The 23,913-nt window shown below is 45.3% G+C and overlaps 2 protein-coding genes across 5 annotated transcripts in view; both read right to left on the bottom strand.

Moving 5' to 3' along the window:
* SNAPC1 (small nuclear RNA activating complex polypeptide 1) overlaps positions 1–15,375 on the bottom strand; it is a 66,480-nt gene extending 51,105 nt beyond the window's left edge. The window contains exons 1-4 of one of the 4 annotated variants that reach the window (XM_073571040.1): positions 15,353–15,375; positions 7,436–7,528; positions 1,897–2,049; positions 1,324–1,483 (exon numbers count right to left, since the gene is read on the bottom strand). In XM_073571040.1, coding sequence (XP_073427141.1) covers positions 1,324–1,483; positions 1,897–2,021 — 285 coding nt within the window. In that variant the 5' untranslated portion in view covers positions 2,022–2,049; positions 7,436–7,528; positions 15,353–15,375. Of the gene's footprint in view, positions 1–1,323; positions 1,484–1,896; positions 2,050–7,435; positions 7,529–12,252; positions 12,428–15,352 lie in introns of those variants that run through there. The other 3 variants (XM_073571059.1, XM_073571051.1, XM_073571031.1) reach the window with 3 other exon arrangements.
* A 1,187-nt stretch (positions 15,376–16,562) lies between these two features.
* The window catches only part of HIF1A (hypoxia inducible factor 1 subunit alpha), a 70,398-nt gene continuing 63,047 nt past the window's right edge, over positions 16,563–23,913 (bottom strand). Inside the window, exons 10-15 of the mRNA XM_073571018.1 lie at positions 23,302–23,567; positions 21,867–21,989; positions 20,656–21,041; positions 20,363–20,471; positions 20,138–20,261; positions 16,563–17,931 (exon numbers count right to left, since the gene is read on the bottom strand). Of these exons, the coding sequence (XP_073427119.1) occupies positions 17,780–17,931; positions 20,138–20,261; positions 20,363–20,471; positions 20,656–21,041; positions 21,867–21,989; positions 23,302–23,567 (1,160 nt within the window). The 3' untranslated portion in view covers positions 16,563–17,779. The remainder of the gene's footprint in view (positions 17,932–20,137; positions 20,262–20,362; positions 20,472–20,655; positions 21,042–21,866; positions 21,990–23,301; positions 23,568–23,913) is intronic.

Genomic DNA, 23,913 nt, shown 5'->3' on the forward strand with positions numbered 1-23,913 from the left:
ACATCTTAGACTAGATCGTAGTTACAGCCGTGTTCCCGGTCTTGTTTTAAAGCAGAGGTTCATAGCTTTAAAACAAGAGTAGATAGCAACTCTTGCTGAAGTCGAGTCGGGGATATAATCATCAGTACCCAGGATGGATCTCAAATGTTGGTAACTGATGTGCCCATTTGCTAGAAATAAGTCATTGGCAGGGAAAGTCTTAAAGGGGCTTTTTGGTTTTGGAAAATGTTTGTACCCATGGTGCAGTTTGAGTAAAACAAAAAAAAAAACTGTTTTATTCACCATCCAAGTCTGACACGGAGTCTCCGCTGTTGCCTCCGGTGTCTGCAGCCAATCAGTGATTCAGCAGCTCTAACCATGCAGACAACACGATCCGCTGAACTGTTCAATTGTCTGCAGCACTGTCAACTTACGTCAGCACTGCAAACAATAATAGACCACAGGAGCAGCAGGAGACCCAGGGAGGGTGAGTAAAGTATAGTTTGTTGCTAAAACAAACAAAAAAAAAATACTAAAATTTTCTAAAACCAGAAAACCTTGTTGCCCAGAACCCTAGAACAGAGTGTAGCTGCAAAAAGCTGCTCTTCCTCTGGAAAACCCAGCACATTATTCCAACAGCCTGTCGACTTCATTAGACACCGTGCACATATGTCAGCCACGTCCCCCCCAATGATCGGATCGTTGTTGAGATACTCGTAAGGCTAGTTTCACACTAGCGTTTTGAGACGCAACTCACACTCGCCGTGAAGCTTCGCCCCCTGCCGCGCCTCCTACGGTCAGCTCCGCCTATGGGCACATGACGCTGCATTCGACCTGCATACCCTATCGTTAGCATTGGGTAAGCAGGCCGTGCGCAGGTATGGTTTTGCCGGCGCATGCGTCCTTTTGACGGTGCGCCGGCCGCACAAAAATGCAGCACGATACGTTTGGCGCAGGCCGGCACACCGTCAAAAGGACGCATGCGCCTGCAAAAGCATATCTGCGCACGGCCTGCGTACCCAATGCTAAACATAGGGTACACAGGTCGCATGCAGCGTCATGCGCCCATAGGCGGAGCTGACCGTAGGAGGCGCGGCAGGGGGCGGAGCTTTACGGCAAGCATGCGCTGCGCCTCAAAAAGCTAGTGTGAAACTAGTCTTACAATGTGAAGTGATTGCCCGAATCAAAACACTCACGTAGTGGTTAGGGCTGCCTTGTTACACTGGGCATAATTCACATAAGAAGTCTTGACAGCCAGCAGCACCTGGCCCTTGCAGTTAGTAAGATAGCAAACTATTATTATGCTTTCTGACGCTGGCCATGGTGCACACATAGCAGTAATACCTTCTGCTTGGGCTGACAGAGCTGTGTGTTGTACAGACCATACAGCAAGTACATGGCCCCCACTCGGATCTGAAATGTGTACGGTGGAAGGAAATAAGTCGAGGCCACCGAGAGTACTTCCCTTGTGAACCGGTTACTCTCCAGACTCCTCATCCCACCACTGCAAAACAAGGAAGATGTCATTAGTATACAGAACAACGGAAAGGTCTATAAGGCCAGATCAACACATCCCACACTCACGGCGCAAGGACGGACCGCCACGAGAGCTCTGATTCAAAATCAAGAGCATCATAAAAGCCTACGATGTTGCCGAGTTTGGGTCAGGACATAGAGATCCATACTTGGACCAGGAATGCTGAAGGTTTCAAAACAGCCTGGAGTTTAATAAACTACAATTTATTTACCAGAAAAAGTGAGAGTTTCTCTTCATTAGCATTCTGCCAGCATAGCATTCTGCCATAGGAGCCAGAACTTCATTCCCTTTCATTCACAGCATGCATTACACCTGCTAGAGTGGCCCTTAGAGACTCTGCTTAAAAGTGTCCTTGTGCCAAACCGACCGCCATGACTTACTAGAATATGGTGTGGAATTTGAGTCCTTTCCATATCGATAAAAACTCTTCGAAACGCACGGTGTCTGTGGCCTGGAAGAACCCCAGGAAGCTCTCACAGTCTTCTTTAATGCCTGGAAAATTCATGCTGTGGGCTTTTCAAAAAGGGAGGAAACTGAAAATAAGTGAGTTGAGCTTTAGTTTATTCACTTTACATTTTACAATCAGAAAGTAGATAAAGTAACATTTCAGCAGTGATATCTATATCTAATGGATTTCTACGCCGATATTTGATCCCTGAAGTCACAGGCTGCAGCTCAAGCCATTAACCCCTAACACGTTAATGACCGGGCCAATTTTTACAATGCTGACCACTTTCACTTTATGTAGTAATACCTCTGGAACACTTCAATGTATCCCACTGATTCGGAGATTGTTTTTCGTGACATATTGTACTTCATTATAGTGGTAAAAATTCTTTGATATGACTTACATTTATTTGTGAAAAAAAATGGAAATTTGGCAAAAAACACAGAAAATTTTGTAATTTTCAACGACTTAATTTTTGTGCCCTTAAATCACAGAGATATTTCACACAAAATAGTTCATAAATAACATTTCCCACATTTCTACTTTACATCAGCACAATTTTGGAAACAATTTTTTTTTGTTAGGAAGTTGTAAGGGTTAAAAGTTGACCAGTGATTTCTCATTTTTACAACAAAATTTACAAATTTTTTTTTATTTTTTTTTTATTTTAAGGACCACATCCAGGGCTGTGGAGTCGGTAAGCCACAGTTGCAACTCCGACTCCTGGACTTTATCAGGCTCCGACTCCTTCATATATGGCCAATTCATAACAACAAATTTACTGTTGTAAAATATTAAACATCGTGCTTATTCAGTTTCTCACCATCATATAAGTAATCAGACCACTTAGAGCAAAAACTACATTTATTAGAATACAATTAGAATATAGCAAATAACTTTTATAAACTTTTCTAAACTGTAAGTAAATATGCAATAAACACTTTTATGCAGTTAATAAGGAGAAATCTATAAATTTGTCCTCAGAAAAAGTATTGCCTCTGTCAGATCCTCCATCATGGATGCCCTCAAATCTGATCTAATTATTTTGAGAGCAGAGAACAACCTCTCTACACTAACTTGTGTTGGTGGCAAAGCAGTAACCACTCGGGCAACATCTCTGACAATGTCAGGATACAGAGGAATCGCTTGTTGCACTGTTATTTTTGATGAACGGTCAAATTTCTCAATTTCTTTTAGTGCACATGAAAAATTCTGCTGAAATGTACTGGCTGTGTTCCTTGATGGGGATGACTCTTCTTCTATGCAGGAACGTTTGCACGGTCCTTGTGATCCAAATATTTTTTGAAATTAAATTCTTCATCAGTTGATGATAAGGGTGAAGATGTGGCAGGACGACCAAATTCTTCTTGTTCCTCCTGACTGTTCTGCAACCCTTTCATCCTTACTGCTATTTCAAACAGAGCTTCTTTTCCTTTACTTAGCTGTTGATCATCTAGAAGAATCCGATGCATTGGGTCTACATAAACAGCTGCCAAAAGAGTTATTTTGTAATAGTAGCTCCTCTCTCCATTTCATTGATGTAGCAATGCCACTTGCAATTAACCCTCCTCTTTGGGACAGGCGAAACATCATGTTCTTCCACTCCTTTAAGAAAATACCTGGAGTTAAGTCCTCTGCTTGTAATTTTGTAGTCACTGTAAATGGGTGCTCTAGCAATCTTTCCAGCTCAGTCACCTGATTCCACTGACTTTCATTTAGCGTCAGTTGAGGGTTAGCCATGTCTACAAGAAAGGTTTTCAGTTCAACTAAGCGCTGAATCATTAAGTAAATACTGCCCCATTGTGTGGCTTGATCAATAATTGCCCCTTTTCCAGCACGTCTCTTCAAAATTGAGTCAACTTTAGGGGTTCTGGCAACAGTAGCCAATTTTCTCACCTTGCCAATAAGTGCAGCAGCATGTCCTTCTTGCAGACTGTCTCTTATAGCCAGCTGTAGCGTATGCACAACACAGCGCATGTGATGAATGAAAGAACATATTGACACAGTTTCAACAAGATCATCTAAACTATCATGTTGCTGTTCATCTGAAGCAACTTCAGTTTGCTCCTCAGTTACAATACTGTGTTCCTCTATTTCAAACATTTCTGTGTCTGTGGACCCAGAATGTTCTTCTAGCTGCTGGTCACCATCATTACTCTCATTCATTAGCTTAATAGTACTTATCATATTTGAAGCATTGTCAGTTACGACAGAAAGAACTTGCTCTTTTTTAAGTTCATAGTCTTGCAGAACCTTTTCCACCAAGACCTGGAGAAACTCACTGGTGTGATGAGCTTTGGTGTCTTTTACTGCAAATGTCTTGGTAACTATTTCATTTTTGTCACAAACAAATCGGACATTGATGGCAAAATAGTTCACTCTGTGACGTGTGCAGGCATCCATTTTAAGAAACAGAAAGCGTCCCTTGAGAGTTTTTTAAGTTCTTCCTTTTGTTTAAAAGCTTCTTCGATTACTAATTTTCTAATACTCTCTCTCTCCAGAGAAACACCAAGCTTGCGGGCCATTTCCCCATTCAGACACATAAAAGCTGGTCGTGAAAATAATGAAATAGGCACACTATCCTTTACAACAAGCTCTATGATCTGTTTTTTAAATGTATCTACTGTCATTGTCACAGTAACTTTGTCACTGACAAAATATCTTGCAACTGATGGCTGCAAAGTTCTCTGCTCCTTTGTTTGGCTGGAAGAGCTGGGCACTGGTTCATTGGTTTGGATGCAGTCTTTCTCATCCACTGCTTTCAGTACTTCTGGATGAAAGCGCTGTAAATGTCTCTTTAGATTAGAAGCTCTGGTAGGAGTATTTTTATCTTTGCCTGAATATGCACTCATCTTGGCTTCACACCATTTGTTTTCGTCTGGATCATTTGTCATACACTGACAGACATAATGTTTTCTATCTTGAGTGATGGTGAAATGTTCAAATACAGCTGATTTAATGTGATGCTTCTTTGACATTCTCAGGTTTTTAATTCTGCATTCACAATCCAAATGACAATTGTACAAAATTATTGCCAGGTCGTACAACTGATATAGTGGTCAGTAATACTGTTATTATTCCTCATGTACTCACAGTTAACTGATGCAAAGTTTGTTGAAAGGATAATACTTCTTACAGTCTTCCTCTTCTGAGTAGCAGGCAGCTGTGAGATGCTTGGAAGACGCACACCTAGTATGATCTAGTCTAGAGGAGGAGCTTTACTACTAAGAATTTGCAACACATTTTCACTTTCAGTTTCATACATTGTAAGTAGGGGGGTTGGGGCAGCATGAGGTTAACCAAGTATAAGATTAGATAAGGGCAGTGGAGAACAGTGACACACAAGAAGTAAGAAATGTCTCTATCTCCAGCAGAACTGCTTATCACTGCTGTTCATAGTTTGATAGAACATATATATTTGAGTAACATTTATAAAATTCATATGAAAGTTCAATTATGAAATATTAATACATTTTTTTTTAAAGCTGGAGTCGGTACATTTCTACCGACTCAAACCAAAACTAACTCCGACTCCGCGACTCCGACTCCACAGCCCTGACCACTTCACATTTGAAGTGACTTTGAGGGGGTCTGTATTACAAAGTACCCAAAAGTGACACTAGTCTAAAAACTTCACCCCTTAAGATGCTCAAAACAACTTTCAAGAAGTTTATTAACCCTTCAGTTGCTTCACAGGATCTGAAGCAATGTGGAAGGAAGAAATTAATATTTAACTTCTCTCACAAAAAATTTACTTTAGCCTCAAACTTTTTTTTTTATTTTGACAAGGGTAACCGGAAAAAGTGGACCCGAAAATTTGTTGTGCAATTTCACCTGAGCATGCTGATACTCCATATGTGGGGGAAAACTACTGTTTGGGTGCACGGCAGGACTCAGAAAGGAAGGAGCACCGTTTGACTTTTTGATCTCAAAATTAGCTGGAATCGAGAGCAGACGCTTTGTCGCATTTGGAGAGCCCCTGATGTGTCTAAACAGTGGAAATCCCCCACAAGTGACATCATTTTGTAAACCACGTCCCTCAAGGATTTTATCCAGGAATATAGTGACCATTTTGAATCCACAGGTAACATTGGGTGGTCATATTGAATATGTGGTCATTAGTGTTGAGTGCAAATGCTCGCTACTGCAGTTTGCATCGAGTGCTTGGGTATGCACCAAATATCACGGGTTCTTGAGTCCCTGCCCGCATGTTTTGTGGCCGTTAGACACGCCAAAAAAAGAAAATAGGCGGGGAGCCGCATTATTCAGTGCATACCCAAGCAACTGATGCAAACTCAAGTAGCGAGCGCTCAACACTATTGTCATTTTTTTTTCACTTTTGAAAAACCCAATTCTATCTCTAACCAAAACCTTAACCACAACCCAACCCTAACTGTATTTTATCATTTTTATCTAACTAAGGGGGTGACAAAGGGGATATGATTTACTATTTTTTTTCTTTTGATCACTGTGATGGAGTCTATCACAATGATCAAAAGGAACCCATAGGAAAAATTCCCTATTATTGCTGGGTACCAGAAGGCAGATCTTGCCATTTTTTTTTCCAGGAAGATGACGCGGAGGTCACGGGGCTGATCAGGAGAGCCAAGGGATGACGGAGGTATTGGGGGCTCCGGTGACCTCATTTCTCTCTTCTCTGATTTGTAACATCATATCAGAGAAGAGAGAAATTAATTGTAAGTCGGACTTTTTATTTTTGTGATCGCCATTATTCGGTAAATAACGGCGAACACATTACAGGGGACCATAAAAACCAGCACTGATCTAAAGACCTCTGTGTTTTTCGACGCTGGGGGGCGCTATACGCTTATTTCTCAGCACCATTAAAAGGCATATCGGCGGTCGTTAAGAGGTTAAAACTTCATCAGGACAAACCACGTGACAGCTGATCGGTGGAGGAGCAAGATCCACGCAGATTGGACATTGATGACCTATCCTGGTGATAAGTTATCAATCTCATAGTACTGGAAAACCCATTTAAGGGAAAGTAAACTCATATCGGATTTGCACAATTTACACATCAAATCCGGAAGGCGCTAGAGGAAAATCTGTTGGTGCAGATTTGCAACACCCAAAATAATATAGTAAAACCCCATGCTCAGTTTTCCTGGGACTCCTGAGCATGGAACATATCTGTAGTGTGTGGATAAGATTGTTTACAGATCATTGCCTAGGAGACAAACCACTGTTCTAATCTCCATCCTGTTAACACAAGTTATTGGCAGCACTGCCTATAACAATGATTTGAATGAGAAAAGATCTGACCACCTGATGAATGAGCATTTTGGTTCCATTGTCAGGTTATAGTCAGCAAATTTACAAAGGCAGGTAAAAGAAAAAAAGAGTTTTCCTACCAATGCTCGTCTGTTGATTATCTCAGGGTGAAAATGGAGCATTGGTATTAGTAGGAAAGAGTCCAACATTCATCTGTTATAGATCTAGTTACTGACCTGATAAAGCTGCTCATCCGGCAATGAATGAGACCATCATGGCGGACACAAATCTCACAATGCTCAGGACACAAAACTACTCCTCAAATTCAGCTGCAAAGAAAATAAAAATATACAAAAAAACATCCAAGCAGTTGACAAGTGTCTGTCCAGAAATGACCGATCACCTACTCCCGTGTTATCCGAAATAAAAAAGTAGTTGCACTAGATATGCAACCCATTCAAGGCCGGTGAGTGTACCCCCAGTTCTGGACCAGCCACATTTTTTTTTTTTGGGGGGGGGGATTTTTGTTCATATATCCATATCATTTTTGCATCGTTTTTTCATTTTGATATTTTATACGCTGATTTTTTTCTATCAATATCAGTAGGAAAATAAAGTTAATATGTGTCAGTTTTACAAATATTCTTACATTTTTTATGACCACTAAAATACATTTCCTTTTTTTCCCCACAATTAGGAAATGCTTTTGCTTTGATTTTCACAGGGGTGGGGGTAGAAACAGCAATTTGGTTGGCAGAAGCTTATTTTTTTACCTACTTTTTTTTTCAATTATTTCACATACTGTGCCCCTCAAAAGGTCATAAAAGAGATCTTTAGAGGACTTTTCAAAATTTACATTTTTTTTTAATTAGATTTTCCTTTTTCCCTCTGTAACTGGGGCTGGTATATTAGTCCCAGTTACAGTGGAAATGCAGCCCTCCTGCCTGCACAGCTGACTGGGTGTTCTAGGACCAAGCAGCTCCTATTTCCTCCCTACACCCAGTGATCACATGACTGTTGGCCCCGACAGCTCCTATTACTGTATCCTTGTTCAGCTCTGTGTATACAGTGATATAGAAGGCAGAGACAGTAAAAAAAAAACATTTATGTCTCCTCTATGGGGAGCTCGGCTGTGTCCAACAGCCGGCTTCCCGGCTCATACAATCGTGTACAGCTGCTTTACTTTGCAGTAACAATGCAGACTGCCAGGACGGTTAAAGACTATGGGGGTCCGGAAATAGTTAAGTGGGTTGGCTACTTTTGTTTTTTTTTTTTTTTTGTTTACTTAAATACATGTAATTGTGCATACAATTTTTTTTAGTAGGGTTTTATTGCAAATTTCTTGTTGCAGAATGAGTTAACTGGGGAATCCGCCAGTCAACCCACTTCGATGAGGAGTTTATAATTCTTAGTTTATATTAGCGAAGAATATGACCTGTAAAGTTTCACCTGAACAAGCAGATGTAGATTAAGATGTGCTTTATATGCACCATACTGCCCTTTCTTCCGCAACTTTCAGGAGAATCACAAAAAAGGTCGACCTCCCATACCACCCGGGAGAGTCGACTTAATTTCACAGCTACTTCAGGGCTGGCAGCAGCAATTGCCCTAACATCCGGTCCCTGCAGCCAATACTAAACACTAGCAGCTTTGTGACCACCCCCAGCCATGAGAAGGGGCTTTGTATCAAGGTAGTGTAGCAGTCAGTGCAATAGGTGACGCTGTGCATGGCTTTGTGTCGGCTTATTATGGCACTGCCTATTGTGGGGGTGTACTGACAAAGAGGACATGATCATTAGGAGGCGCCGTAGGTCTGCTCCACACATCAGGGGGACTTAGCGACATATTTGTTTAGCCCTTTCTTTGTGGGGAGCACCATTATGTATGAAGGGCACTGCCCTATATGGGGGGCCGTCATGCTGTGTGAGGGGACACTGTGAAGGCATTATACTATGTGAAGGCATCATACTGAGTGAGGGGCATAATAAAATGCAGGGGAAAAATGAGGTGGCATTATACCTTGTGAAGACATCAAACTGAAGGATTTTCACTATGTGGGGGGGGCACTGTGGAGACCTTATACTCTGTGAGGGGCATCAAACTAACGGGGGGCACTGTGGAGGAAGAAAACCATGTGTAAGCATTATATTGTAAGGGGGTGCACTATATTGTGTGGACATCAAATCATACAAGGGGGGCAGTGAGAGGCGTTACACCATGTGGGGGTGTCATACTGTGTCACGGGATTATACCACGTTGGGGGCATGGTATAAGCATCATACTGTGTGAGGGGGTATTATTCCATGTGGGGGGCAGTATAATAAGTGGGGGCACTATGGGTGGGGTCATACTGCAGGTGGGGGGGATTATACTGTGTGAGAGGCATTATACTGTATATATTATTATTATACATTTTTATGGCGACATTTATTCCATGACGCTTTACATGTGAAAAGGGACAAATATAGACAAGTACAGTAAACATGAGCAATGCAAGACACACACAAGTACAGGAGAGAGGACCCTGCCCGCGAGGGCTCAGTCATACTGTGTGAGAGGCATTATACTGCCCATGGGGGCATCATACTTTGTGGACGTTGTACTGTGTGAGGTGAATTATACCGCATGTAGAGGGCACTGTGAGCGTCATACTGTGAGGGGGCAGTATGCAGTAAGTGGGGACACTATGGGGATGTTGTACTGTGTGAGGTGAATTATACCGCATGTGGGGGGCACTGTGAGCGTCATACTGTGAGAGGGCAGTATGCTGTAAGTGGGGACACTGTGGGGACGTTGTACTGTGTGAGGTGAATTATACCGCATGTGGGGGGCACTGTGAGCATCATACTGTGAGGGGGCAGTATGCAGTAAGTGGGGACACTATGGGGATGTTGTACTGTGTGAGGTGAATTATACCGCATGTGGGGGGCACTGTGAGCATCATACTGTGAGGGGGCAGTATGCTGTAAGTGGGGACGTTGTACTGTGTGAGGTGAATTATACCGCATGTGGGGGGCACGGTGAGCATCATACTGTGAGGGGCCAGTATGCAGTAAGTGGGGACACTGTGGGGACGTTGTACTGTGTGAGATGAATTATACCGCATGTGGGGGGCACGGTGAGCATCATACTGTGAGGGGGCAGTATGCAGTAAGTGGGGACACTGTGGGGACGTTGTACTGTGTGAGGTGAATTATACCGCATGTGGGGGGCACGGTGAGCATCATACTGTGAGGGGGCAGTATGCAGTAAGTGGGGACACTGTGGGGACGTTGTACTGTGTGAGATGAATTATACCGCATGTGGGGGGCACGGTGAGCATCATACTGTGAGGGGGCAGTATGCTGTAAGTGGTGACACTGTGGGGACGTTGTACTGTGTGAGGTGAATTATACTGCATGTGGGGGGCACGGTGAGCATCATACTGTGAGTGGGCAGTATGCTGTAAGTGGTGACACTGTGGGGACGTTGTACTGTGTGAGGTGAATTATACCGCATGTGGGGGGCACGGTGAGCATCATACTGTGAGGGGGCAGTATGCTGTAAGTGGTGACACTGTGGGGACGTTGTACTGTGTGAGGTGAATTATACCGCATGTGGGGGGCACGGTGAGCATCATACTGTGAGGGGGCAGTATGCTGTAAGTGGTGACACTGTGGGGACGTTGTACTGTGTGAGGTGAATTATACCGCATGTGGGGGGCACGGTGAGCATCATACTGTGAGGGGGCAGTATGCTGTAAGTGGTGACACTGTGGGGACGTTGTACTGTGTGAGGTGAATTATACTGCATGTGGGGGGCACGGTGAGCATCATACTGTGAGGGGGCAGTATGCTGTAAGTGGTGACACTGTGGGGACGTTGTACTGTGTGAGGTGAATTATACCGCATGTGGGGGGCACGGTGAGCATCATACTGTGAGGGGGCAGTATGCTGTAAGTGGTGACACTGTGGGGACGTTGTACTGTGTGAGGTGAATTATACCGCATGTGGGGGGCACGGTGAGCATCATACTGTGAGGGGGCAGTATGCTGTAAGTGGTGACACTGTGGGGACGTTGTACTGTGTGAGGTGAATTATACCGCATGTGGGGGGCACGGTGAGCATCATACTGTGAGGGGGCAGTATGCTGTAAGTGGTGACACTGTGGGGACGTTGTACTGTGTGAGATGAATTATACCGCATGTGGGGGGCACGGTGAGCATCATACTGTGAGTGGGCAGTATGCTGTAAGTGGTGACACTGTGGGGACGTTGTACTGTGTGAGGTGAATTATACCGCATGTGGGGGGCACGGTGAGCATCATACTGTGAGGGGGCAGTATGCTGTAAGTGGTGACACTGTGGGGACGTTGTACTGTGTGAGGTGAATTATACCGCATGTGGGGGGCACGGTGAGCATCATACTGTGAGGGGGCAGTATGCTGTAAGTGGTGACACTGTGGGGACGTTGTACTGTGTGAGGTGAATTATACCGCATGTGGGGGGCACTGTGAGGGTATGTGCACACACAGTTTTTTGTCTCTGCGGATTTTGTAGAGAAAACCGCAGGTAAATCCGCAGCCCTGTGGTTTTATACCTCATAATGGATGAGGTGTAAAACTGCAGCATTTCTGCACCAAACAATTGACATGCTGCGTTTTGAAAACCGCAGCAAAACCGCGCGGAAAAAACGCAGCATGTGCACAGCGTTTTTTAATTTCCATAGGAAATAAAGGTACTGTACAACGCAGCAGAAACCGCAAAGTGTGCACATACCCCGAGAGTCATACTGTGTGAGGAAACATCATACTATGTGAGAGGCATTACACTGCATATGGGGGAACTGTGGGGCGTTATACCATGCAGGAAGACCACATAGAGGTCATGAGAGGAATATAGCAGTGAGTGGCCCACCCTGGGACACTGGAAGGATTGGGCCATGCTGCAGTACGTGCCGCTCTTCCTGTACGGAACAGTTGGGTGGTGCTGGTGTCGGCAGTGTACCGAGAGGGGCACACATCACTACAGTCACGTGACACACCAGCCTCTCCACACACCTGGACTGACACTTACCGGACTCCGTAGCGACGCGCAGCTGTGACGTCTTCATACTACGGCGCTGGTGTATGTGGTGGGGGAACAAACAAAAAAAAATCGTAAGTGCGCGCCTTCGCCCCCCACAAAGTGTCGGCTGGCGCTGCGTCTGTGCGCGTGCCTGTCCTAGCCAGAACCGGAAGTGAATGTTGCGTTACTGTTACCTCTTTCCCCGGCAGTGACTGATACTAAGTTCTACCTGCAGTGCGGGCACAGTAATGGCTGCGGGGATACACTGTGCCCAGAGCTGCGGAATTTACAAAATAAACCGAATTTATTATTTTATGTTTTTTTGCAGTATGACCTTGAGATGATGACCTTGCAGTATGAATGCAGCCTTCCTCCACAGCACTGCGACCTGGCATATGACGCCTCCTGCCGGTTATTTCAGGGAACTACTGTGCAATATATATTTGGTTTATTCAAAAATAATACAATCTGCTCCCGTTTAGGATATACAGGCCCCATGGTGGTCTCATCCTGCAGCTGGTCAGTGGTCTGCAGCATAGTTGTGTCTGTGCCACCAGCTCAAAGGTACCCAGTGTAGCCTATGAGCCAGGGAGACCGGTCCGGTTGTTACCAGCAGCACAGATGACAAGGGCCAGTACAAGTCTACAGGTCTGTAATAAGCTCACATGGGCATTCCGGGGGCTTTGTGGAGGGCTGCGTTCTTCCTCCGTTAAGCTCCGCCTACTTCTGCATGTGTCCTGCGTACCCATCTTTAGGCCTCTTTCACACATCCGTCTGTCACCATCAGTCAAAATCCGCCGTTTTGCAAAAAAATAACGGATCCTCCGTTTTTCTTCCCATTGACTTGCATTATCGGCAGATCTTGACGGATAAGGATCCGTTTTTTTACGGATTCGTCAAAATTTTGGCATCCGCTGACATGACGGACACTGAAATGTTTTTTTTGCTGGCCAGATCCGCATTTGTACACTGCACATGGCCGGAAGTATTGCCTTTGCCGGAATTTTAACCCTAAATGCCAGTTCTGGCGGCTAAATAAAATTTTCTCTCTCGCCGCCCCGGGCACGGGTTCCTTTAAATTTCTGCCTTCCCCGGATCTGTCAAAGCAACGGTCCGGTCGCACACGTTGCTTTCAAAACAGTTGCGGATCCGTGTCACGCCATTTTTGCGGATTGCATCTTATGAAAAAAACGTATGTGTGAAACAGGCCTTAACATTGGGTACGCAGGACACGCGAATGTATGTGGATGCGTTGTTTTGACACACCCGCCGACCACACGGGAACTCAAGTTGCGTTTTGTGCAGACAGCGGGCGTGTCAAAACGACACATCCGCATGTCCTGTGTGCCCAATGTTAAAGATAGGTACGCAGGACGCATGCACAAGTAGGCGGGGCTTAAGAACGCACCCCTCCGCAAAGCCCCGAACGCTAATGTGAACCCGGACGAAGACACGTACAGCACATGGATCGCATCAGTATTTAACATTGCAAAGTATAAGGAGAAGCTTTGTCATTTTTCTTTTGCCGTGCCAGAAAAAACATTGATGACACCAGTACTTTTTTTTTTCCTGGTACTAGTTTTATACAGATGTGTAAAGGGCATAACATCATGTCCTCACTCTATGTGAAATGGATCTTCTTGTGTTTCCCTTCTCTACTAGTCTATCTATACCTGATATTGCAGTAGTATTGGGCAGGGGTGGGCAATTACTTTTACCGAGGGGCCACGAGAGACCATGACTGTTGTGCAGGGCTGAACTAATGGCTTGAAATTAAAGGGGTTGTCCGGGCTTTTCACATAATCTCAGTGCATATCTGGGCTGCAGAATGCTGACAATACATAATTTACCTTCTGTGGCCAGTTTGCTGGATATCTCTTGCTTGTAAGAAAAACATCCAAGGGGGGGTGAGTTCTGGCATTGAAATGAGAACTGGTCGTTTCCTCCTACTCTACTAAAAACATGCCCTCTATAGCAACAACCCCACCCTCCATAGCTACAGGCCCTCCTGGACCACATGAACAAGCCTATCCCTCCTTACACAGTAACATCCTCCCCCTCAGCTTCAGTGCAGAGAGCAGGACCACCCAGCTGCTCCTCCCCCAGACACACGCACTGAACAGTGATCTATGGAAAGTGAAACTATTGAGGAGGAAACGCCCCAACACAGCCTCCCCATATACGGCATGAGCCCCAACACAGCCTCCCCATATATACGGCATGAGCCCCAACACAGACTCCACACAGCCTCCCCATATACAGCAAGAACCCCACACAGCCTTCGTATATACAGCATGAACCCCACACAGCCTCCGTATATACGGCATGAACCCCACACAGCCTCCGTATATACGGCATGAACCCCGCACAGCCTCCCCATATACAGCAAGAACCCACACAGCCTTCGTGTATATACAGCATGAACCCCACACAGCCTCCCCATATACAGCAAGAACCCCACACAGCCTTCGCATATACAGCATGAACCCCACACAGCCTCCCCATATACAGCAAGAACCCCACACAGCCTTCGTATATACAGCATGAGCCCCACACAGCCTCCCCATATACAGCATGAGCCCCACAGCCTCCCCATATACAGCATGAGCCCCACACAGCCTCCCCATATACAGCATGAGCCCCACACAGCCTCCCCATATACAGCATGAGCCCCACACAGCCTCCCTATATATACTCCATGAGCCCCACAAAGCCTCCCTACACACTGCATGAGCCCCACACAGCCTTCCCATATACTGCATGAGCCCCACACAGCCTCCCTATATACACTGCATGAGCCCCACACATCCACCCTATATACACACACTGCATGAGCCCCACACAGCCTTTCAATATACTGCATGAGGCGCCGATAGCCTCCCCATGTGCAGCATGTCACCCCAATAACATCCCATGTTCTGCACGACAGTCCCATAGCCTCCCCATGCGCGGCACGTCGCCCCCATAGCCTTCTCATGCACAGCATGTCGTCCCCATAGCCTCCCCATGTGCTGTGTCACCCTCCTAGAATCCACATGTGCTGTGTCACCCCTATAGAATACCCCCCCCCCCCCCCCATACACATGAAAGAAAAAAAAAAAAAAGTCACCTCGGTCTCGCTCCCTGGAACTCTGCTCCTTTCTCTGCCACCGGTGCAGTGACTCTCCGGCGGTACACAGCTGACGCGATGAAATGACATCATAAGAGTCAGCTGTTTCACACCGACTGGTGGAGGAAGTGGTCGGAGGCCCCTCCTCCACCAATATTGACTGTAGGAGACAACAAGCAAGAGGGCGGGCATGGTGCGGCCCGCAGACCTCCAGTTTCCAGCCCCATGGCACTTTGCCCCGGTCTGGTCTTGGGTGATTCAGCCATTAGTCCCAAGCGGCACGTTCGGTATCTTCGGGTTGGGGTGCGGGGGAGGTCATATTTGACACAAAACTTCCCTTTATTCTCTCCGACCACTCACTCGCTCATGTCACCTGCATCCTAAAAACATCTCTAGAATTCAAACTTCTCACCTTAGAAACTTCAAAAACTTGTCACTCTTTCATTTTCATCCGGACTACTGCCACTCTCTACTGATCGGTCTCTCTCTTACTAAGGTCGGGGTCAAACTTGCAAGTGCAATGCGAGAAACTCACGCAAGTCTCTCGCCTCAATACCCTGCACTCGGGTCGGAGTGTGCGGCTGCATGTCTTTCTATGCAGCTGAACGGTCCGAACCACCACCGGCAGTGCTGAGTATTAATGCGAGTTTCTCGCATTGCACTCCCAAGTATGACCCCGGCCTAAGCTTTTTCCTCTCGAATACATCCTGAGCGCAGCAACCACAGGTAGTATTTCTGTCCAGCCACTTCACCGATGCCACCACCTTGTACCAGTCATTGCACTGGTTACCCATCTGTAACAGAATACAATACAAACATCTCCCACAAGGCTCTCCACAGTTCTGCACCACCATACATCTCCCTCATCTGTGTCCACCACCCTACCCGTTCCTCTGTTCAGCAACTGATCCAAGAATAGGAAGCTGCCAGCAGCGGATCTTGATGATTTGCCCAAGTACATTCAGTGCAGCAGAACTTTCCGCAGATTACCTCCTTTGCAGATCAGTAACACATCTGTCTATCCTGTGATTTCTATCATTCCACAACTTCTTGATTTTGCCATTTCAAATGTTGCGGAGTGTAAGTCTTACGACAGTAGAACCCTTTAAATGATGTAGAGTGGCCAATGTCACCCAAATCAGAGAAACCAGTGAATACAATTTTCCCACTCAGACACACCCTTGATTGACAGAAGACAGTTACTAGCATGTGTGGCCTGGTCCACGTATCATGTTTATTGATGTCATAAAACAATACATTTAGTGTTAGATCCAACCACAGACAGCAAAAAAAAGAGCTAGATGGGAAAAAAAATACAATTTTGCACAGTCTGCATCATACAAATCACACTGAGCATATGTTACACCTACGACAACCCCCTAAATAATAAAAAAAAAAAAAAAAAAAAAAAAAGTTTCTACTTTTTTTTACTAACTGAACTTCATGTAAAATTCAGAGAAAAAAAAAAAAAAAGTTGAATACCGAGCAATGTTGCTGTTCGATGCACTTTTGCTAGCAATACATGATTCTTTATACTTTTCACTTTTTTTTCCATGTTTTAAGAATTATTTCTACACCACGAGCGGGCGGACAACATTTCATACGGTTACAAATATTGCAATGGAGTCTTTACAACTACAAGCAGGAATATCCTTTATTCAGAGCGGGTTCATACCATCTGCCATTAAGAGTATCTTACCACAAGAGTTTTTTTTTTTTTTTTTTTTAACTACCGTATATAAATCTACCCATTTTACAAAGAAAAAAATAAAAACTTGTGGTGATCACATTTCATCGCTTTTTTTCATTATTCTCTGCCGTATCCGCTGCGTTCCAATACGTTGAGTCTACGTTACAACATGCGGGAACGAAGTCAGGCCTTAATGTGATTTTAATTATTTTTATAGACAATAGAAACTAAACAAAAAAAATACATAAACTAAAACTTTTAAAAATGCATACTATATATTGCATGAAGAACCTGCTGGTATTTTTATTTTTTGTTTTCTTAAGAAAATATAGAGATTGTGCGATTGTGACTACAATGCACCGCTGGCAAAGCATTGTTTTCTTGTGCATGGTAACGTAAGAGACATCTCGAAGACACGGAGAGAGAGAGAAACAACTAATGGAATAATAAAGGAACACCTGAGGAGTCGGTGTGTTTTGTTTCCTCCTTTCAACATAAAAAAAAAAAAAATGTGCACTTTTGACTTAATATTACTTATGATATAGTATGTGGATTGGTATAAATGGAGCTGGAAAAAAAAATTCCTTCTGTTAAAGAATAAAAAATAGAAAAGGCCAAGTGGAGCAGAGATGGTGCGGGATTGTAGACAGGCTTCTAATAATCAGATCTAGAAAATATAAATACACGGCTTTGGGTGGAGAAAGGTTCACAAGTGTCCAGAAGTGGGGAAGCGAGGATCAGTTAGCTTGATCAAGAGCTCTTAATAATTCCTCTCCCTGCAGCAGGTTCCTGTTTCCTTGGATGGGGGCATTCACTTCACAGTCGTAACTGGTCAACTGGGGAAGTCCGGTGCCATCCAATGACTGCCCGAGCAATCGACTGGCCATGTCTGCAACAAAAGAAATTCACAGGTAAGAGCAGGGATAACTGCTCCCCAACATCAGTGAGCACTTGGAATTTTAGAGAATGATACAATTGTTTGCAGGGGAGTCAAGTCACTGCTGGGATTATTTGGCAATGGCTTTCTCTCGCCGTTGAAAGAACCATGAATACTCAGCCCAGATGTATGGGGGAGTTGGAAGAGAGAACTGTCGGATAAATGTAAATTCGGCAGACAGCTATCTCGTGTGTATGACCATCTTAAATGGACCAAATATAACCAATATGGCTGGCCATGCTGTCATCACAAGGGTTGCCATCTACAAATCCAGTGCAGTGAAGTAGTAAGGAAGATGGAATCCATCACTGCCCAGGATGCTTTGATTATCATCCAATTTTCTTTAGACTTCAGTCTCATTCAGAAGTACGTGACAATCAGTCGGAGCACGAACCACTAATGACGTCTGCCCGCAACTCTCTCGACCATGTATTTCTATGAAGTTTTAAAGTGCACCTGTCACCTGTTTTAGCACCTATAAGATGCGGCCACTGCCTTTCAGGGATTAGCTACAGCATTCTATAGTGCTGTAGGTAAGCTCTTGGTCCGACCTGAAAGATAAAGTATATTATTCTCACCCAGGGGGAGGGTGGTCTGGTCCAATGGGTGTTGCAGGTCCAGGTGCGGCGCCTCCCATCTTCTTGCGACGCCGTCCTCCTGCTTGCTTCATCACTCCTGGCATCACTTCTGCGCAGGCGTACTTCTCTGCCCTGTTGAGGGTAGGGCAAAGTACTGCAATGCGCAGGCGATGGACCTCTGACCTTTCCCAGCACCTGGAAACTTTTTTTTTTTTTTTCTCTTATCTTTCAGGTCAGACCAGGGGCTTATTTACAGCATTATAGAATGCTGTAAATAAGCCCTGAAAGGTGGTGGCCGCATCTTATAGTAGCCAAAACAGGTGACAGGTTCCCTTTAACGCTCGGGTTGGGAAACCCGTGGCAACTCCGTGCCTTGCAGTCCGATTTTCAGGGACATCTGAAAAGCCCCTTCTATGTGCCCAATTACAGAGCTGCTCATTGCAACAAGCTGGGAGGAACTGAAACCACAATATAATAAAGAGGTAGTAGTTTTGGTTGAGCAAATAAAGCGCGTGTCCACACGGGAAATAAACTGGGAAAGAAAAAAAATGCATGAAAAAAATCTGCAAGAGTTGCAAGCAGATTTGTCAGGGATTCTGTTGCAGATTTTACTCTATGCTTAGCAAAAGGCGAAATCTGCACCAGGAGTCAATTTCTGCACAGATTTTTTTCTTCTTTTATGTAACAGGTGAGATTAGGTGAAATCTCATCCATTTTGCTACTTACCATAATGCCCCTTTCACACGTCCATGTCTCCGGTAACATGTGGTGACAGTTCTCACACGTATCGGAGACACGTACTCACGTAGACCCATTCATATGAATGGGTCTGTGCACATGTCAGTGTGCTTCCACGCTGACATGTCACTTATTTGCCGTCACCACGGATAGCAAAACACCCCACACACGTGGAACACACACTGACATCCTCCGTGTGCACAAACGGCCGCCAGGGAAGAAGCGCTACTGTAAAGCGCTATTCCCCTGCAGCAGGTGCTGAACGCAGCAGCTCTCATTATCCCCTGCTCTGCCGGAGATCGACGCGACCAGAGGAGAATGAATGGAAAACCCGAAGTGGGTTCCCTCGGATTTTGAACCAACCCGGCAAAACTAACAGGTGCGGGGCGCTATTCTCAGGCTGGTAAAGGGGCCATGGATATGGCCCCCCCAGCCTAAAAACAGCAGCCCGCACCTGTGAGTTTTGCCGGCTTGGTTCAAAACATAGGGGGAACCCACGTTGGGTTTTTCATTTATTTATTCTCCTCCGCTCAGGCCGATTGCCAGCAGAGCAGGGGAGAATCAGAGCCGCGTTCAGCACCTGCCGCAGGGGAACAGCACTTTACAGTAGCGCTTCTTCCCTGGCGGCCATCCGTGTGGTACCGATACATGTGGCAACTGTGTGCCGCATTACACACACAGACACGGATATCTCCGGTTTTTCCGGTACTGGAAATATCAGTACATGTGAAGGGGGCCTAATAAATGGTGGAGTTCCTGCCCTGACATCTAGATGCAGTATCCAGTGTGGACATAGGATATCACCTACAATGATAAGCCATGATGTTTCGGGGAGAACATACCTGTTGACAATAAGATAATTGTTCTCTGCTCAGCTCCAGTCGGTCGTTCGAGGTCAGCCCCTTTAACACGTTTCCACAGTGGCGAGTTCGGCCCTGGGTCAACGGTGGTTTGAAATAAAGTTCCCTGAATTTTGAAAAAAAAGAAAATGGTAAGAGATGATTGGCTGCTCATATACCCTATGCAAAACGTCTACCGACCAAATGGAAGAAATTAAAAAAACGTACAATTCCCACTGCTTGAAATAACGAGCCATCGTTTACAATTTTTCGTTTTCGCTGGGCATTATGTAACGCTATGATCTTTGGACTGATGTCCTCATCCAGGACTGTAGATCTGGGAAAAGCAAGAGAAATCTAGTCTGCAGAAGTTCAGACGCGCTGAAATACAACATGCCGGACTCCCACCACCATCATCTGCCAAATATGTAAAGCACATCAGCTGGTTGGCCAGTCCTGCCGAATTCGGCATACCACAGGGGCCACTGTTACTTGTTAAGCTACAGATTTAGAATAATTACCTTTTACTTAAAGGACTTTGTATAATTGGAGTTCCTGGGCGGGAGCGGTCTGTCTTTTCTGACGTCTTGTCCGTTCTTGCAGGAGAACTTGTGCGACTACGGCTAGCACTGTACGGCGAGGATGGGGCACTGTGCACCTCTTTCATCACCTGGACGGGGGAGTGGACAATGATGGTTTTGGGGTCACTCATCGCTTCGGTGGTGATTGGTTTTAAATCAGTGGTGATGGGTTCGATGGTGGGCTGGAACAGATTGGTCATGTGTCCTAAGGGCTGAGGGGGCGCAGATTCACTCTCCAAGGTGGAAAGTTGATCAAAGCTTCTCAGCTGGAAGTCGTCATCCATTGGGATGTAAGGAGCCAACATTTCCAGGTCTAAATCTGTTTCCTGTACAAAAGGAAGTACATGGTTGGTATTTACATTCGATAAGCGGAAATCATTAACCTCAACACCATCACATTTACAGCTGGGCTCCGCAACCATACACACAGCAGATATTGTATGTTAGAGATTAGTGGATCTGCAGAGATTTGAATTTGGCAAAGTCACACAGATTCTAATGGGAAATTAGATTTTTAACATAATAAAACAATAATACTTCTATCACTTGTCATGCATTCCATCAGCCCATCGTCAGCGCCTCTTCTCCCGAACCCACTGTATGGATCCTCTTTGACCACCTCACTCCAGGCCTGGGCTTCCAAGCGCGTCTATTCCTCAGACGTCATTTAAGAGGCCTAATCTTGCTTGGAAGATGTGGCCTGGAGTGAAGTGGCCAAAGAGGGCTCGTGTGATGGAGGAAAAGAAGAGGCACAGAACAGAACACCAGGATGCGGGATAGATGAACGGTGCAGGTTTAAACAGTTTGCCTGGCCCTGTACCATTCAGCAAACTGGCGGCTGAGGCAAGAGCGAATTCCGGTAAACAAAAACCTATAAATAAATTTTATATATATTTGTATTTGATTTTTTAAGAAAATAAACTTTGTAAAATTCAAGAAGAATGCAATTCTACTGGAATAAATGTGATCATGTCTAGAAACAATGATGCTGACTCCCACCATTCCCTGCTGTCAGGCCATATTAGGAGTTGCAGTTTCACAACAGCTGAATGTTTTGGATTCCTGCCCCTCACGACTCACTTGTAAAATCTTCAGAATTCCTCTCCTAATAGAACATAACTGCGCCAGGAAAGCCAAGGTAATACACATACCTGTGTGGAGAATGGGGTCTTCGATTCTGTGTCTATTGCAAAGAGTTTCTCCACCAAATCCATTTTGAACGCCCTTGAGATTTCGCTGTCCACATCAAAGCAGTATTCGGCGGGGGAACCGGGCTGCAGGAAGGAGAAACTAGATTTCAAAATCCTAAAGGTGAATCCTATCCAAGACTTGATGACAGCCAGCACGTCACACCCCATGACATACTATTCATCTGTTATCTTATTTTCGTTGTTCTGAAGTTATTAAAGGGTTATTCCTAAAATGCCATTAGACAATGGATAAAATATATTGCTTGCTGGGGGTCCGACTGCCGAAACCTGTGATCCTCAGAACAAGCTCTGGAACTGGACTTGCGAATGCTGGACCTTAACAACTACAGAGCAATCTCACAAACGAGGAATGGAGCAGAGGTCGGATGTGCACACTTCTCCAGGCATTGTCTGGTTCCTGGGGTCCAGAGCCACGTTACAGGTGTCACGGGTGGGGTGCACACACTTCTGCTCCTGCCATTGTCTGGTTCCTGGGGTCCAGAGCCACGTTACAGGGATCACAGGGGGTGGGGTGCACTGATAAGTGGCACAGGGTCTAACTTACTATTTTAAGAAACACTTAAACAATGAAACTTGGCAAATCTTGCTATGCAACATCCAATGTTTTTTGTGTACAGAACCCTTTCGGATCTATGTGTTGTCATGGTTACTGGCTGCCCACTGGGTATTTTTGTTATTGCAGTCCCATTCTGCCATCAGGAGCAGAAGAATAAAAACACATTCAAAGGGCTCAGACTTGTGTAAGAGAAATTGAAGGCTGCTACTCACCCCCCACAGCCACCATTAAGATTAGTGTCTCCCAAACTCCATTCATCGCATCCCCTCAACACGTTATGTTTTCAGGATTTCCCTAGTACTGCACAGATGAGAGAACCTATGGCAATTTCTGATGCCTTGATAATTATTCCATCACCTGCGACACTAATGAATTCCCGAAAACAATACATGTTGGGGGCCAGAAGGACTGGAGTTAGGGAAACACAGATTTAGATACTCGGCCGGCCACATCTAGGAAATGGCCATTTCCAGTGTTCCTGACAGTGACTCATGTCCATCACTGCTGCTGCCATTTGCAGTATATTGTAGCTGGGACCCCTGTAAACTTTCAAATGGGAGCATACCCTACTTTATTTTTTTCCAGCAATTTGAGCTCTTTGCAAGTTATTTCATCTTCTGCTACACAACCCCCTTACCTCATTCATTTCTCATGTCTTCTTGCTACAGACACCAGCTTAGCAAGAACACAGAGCAGAACGGTGCAGTAAGGGGTACAGGAGGGTAGGGTCTGTGCAGATTGGGCCTTTCCCTTTACACAGATCTCGGCTCATCTCACCCCATTCTCCACGTAAATACTACATAGGAGTTGTGTGCGAACCTCTGTGGAGCTCTGGCTGCTGAGGTCTGATGGGCTGGATGGTTTGGAGAGTTGCGGCATGGTGAATGCCACCAGCTCCAGCTGTTCCGGGTTCGACTCCATCTTTATCACCACCTCTCTATTTAGTGCCGGGTCAGCATTGCTGCGCAGAGGCTTCGGCTTCTCAGGAGATGGGACAGGAGACACCAGCATGCTCTCTGGTGGGTTACTGGTTGGGTGGAGCATGACGTCGTTATACAAAGGAACCTCAAACTGCTGCTCAGAATCTAGTGACAAAAATACACAAAATTATCAGACTTTTATAAAAGACAGAAAATCCACAAAAGCCCGACGATGAGAACCCAATCACCACCGTACAGAGCACCGAACACCAACAAGGGCCCGATGATGAGGACCCCCGGTCACTAATCGCACAGAGCACCGAAGATGAGGACCCCCGATCACTAATGTACAGAGCACAGAACTCCCACAAGGGCCTGATGATGAGGACCCCCAATCACTAACATACAGAGCACTGAACACCCACAACAGCCTGATGAGGAGGACCCAATCACCACCGTACACAGCACCAAACACCCACAAGGGCCTGACAATGATGACCCCCAATCATTA

This window comes from Dendrobates tinctorius, unplaced genomic scaffold (assembly GCF_039654945.1).
Source record: "Dendrobates tinctorius isolate UK_male_01 unplaced genomic scaffold, ASM3965494v1 ptg000006l, whole genome shotgun sequence".
NCBI classification, from domain to species: domain Eukaryota; kingdom Metazoa; phylum Chordata; class Amphibia; order Anura; family Dendrobatidae; genus Dendrobates; species Dendrobates tinctorius.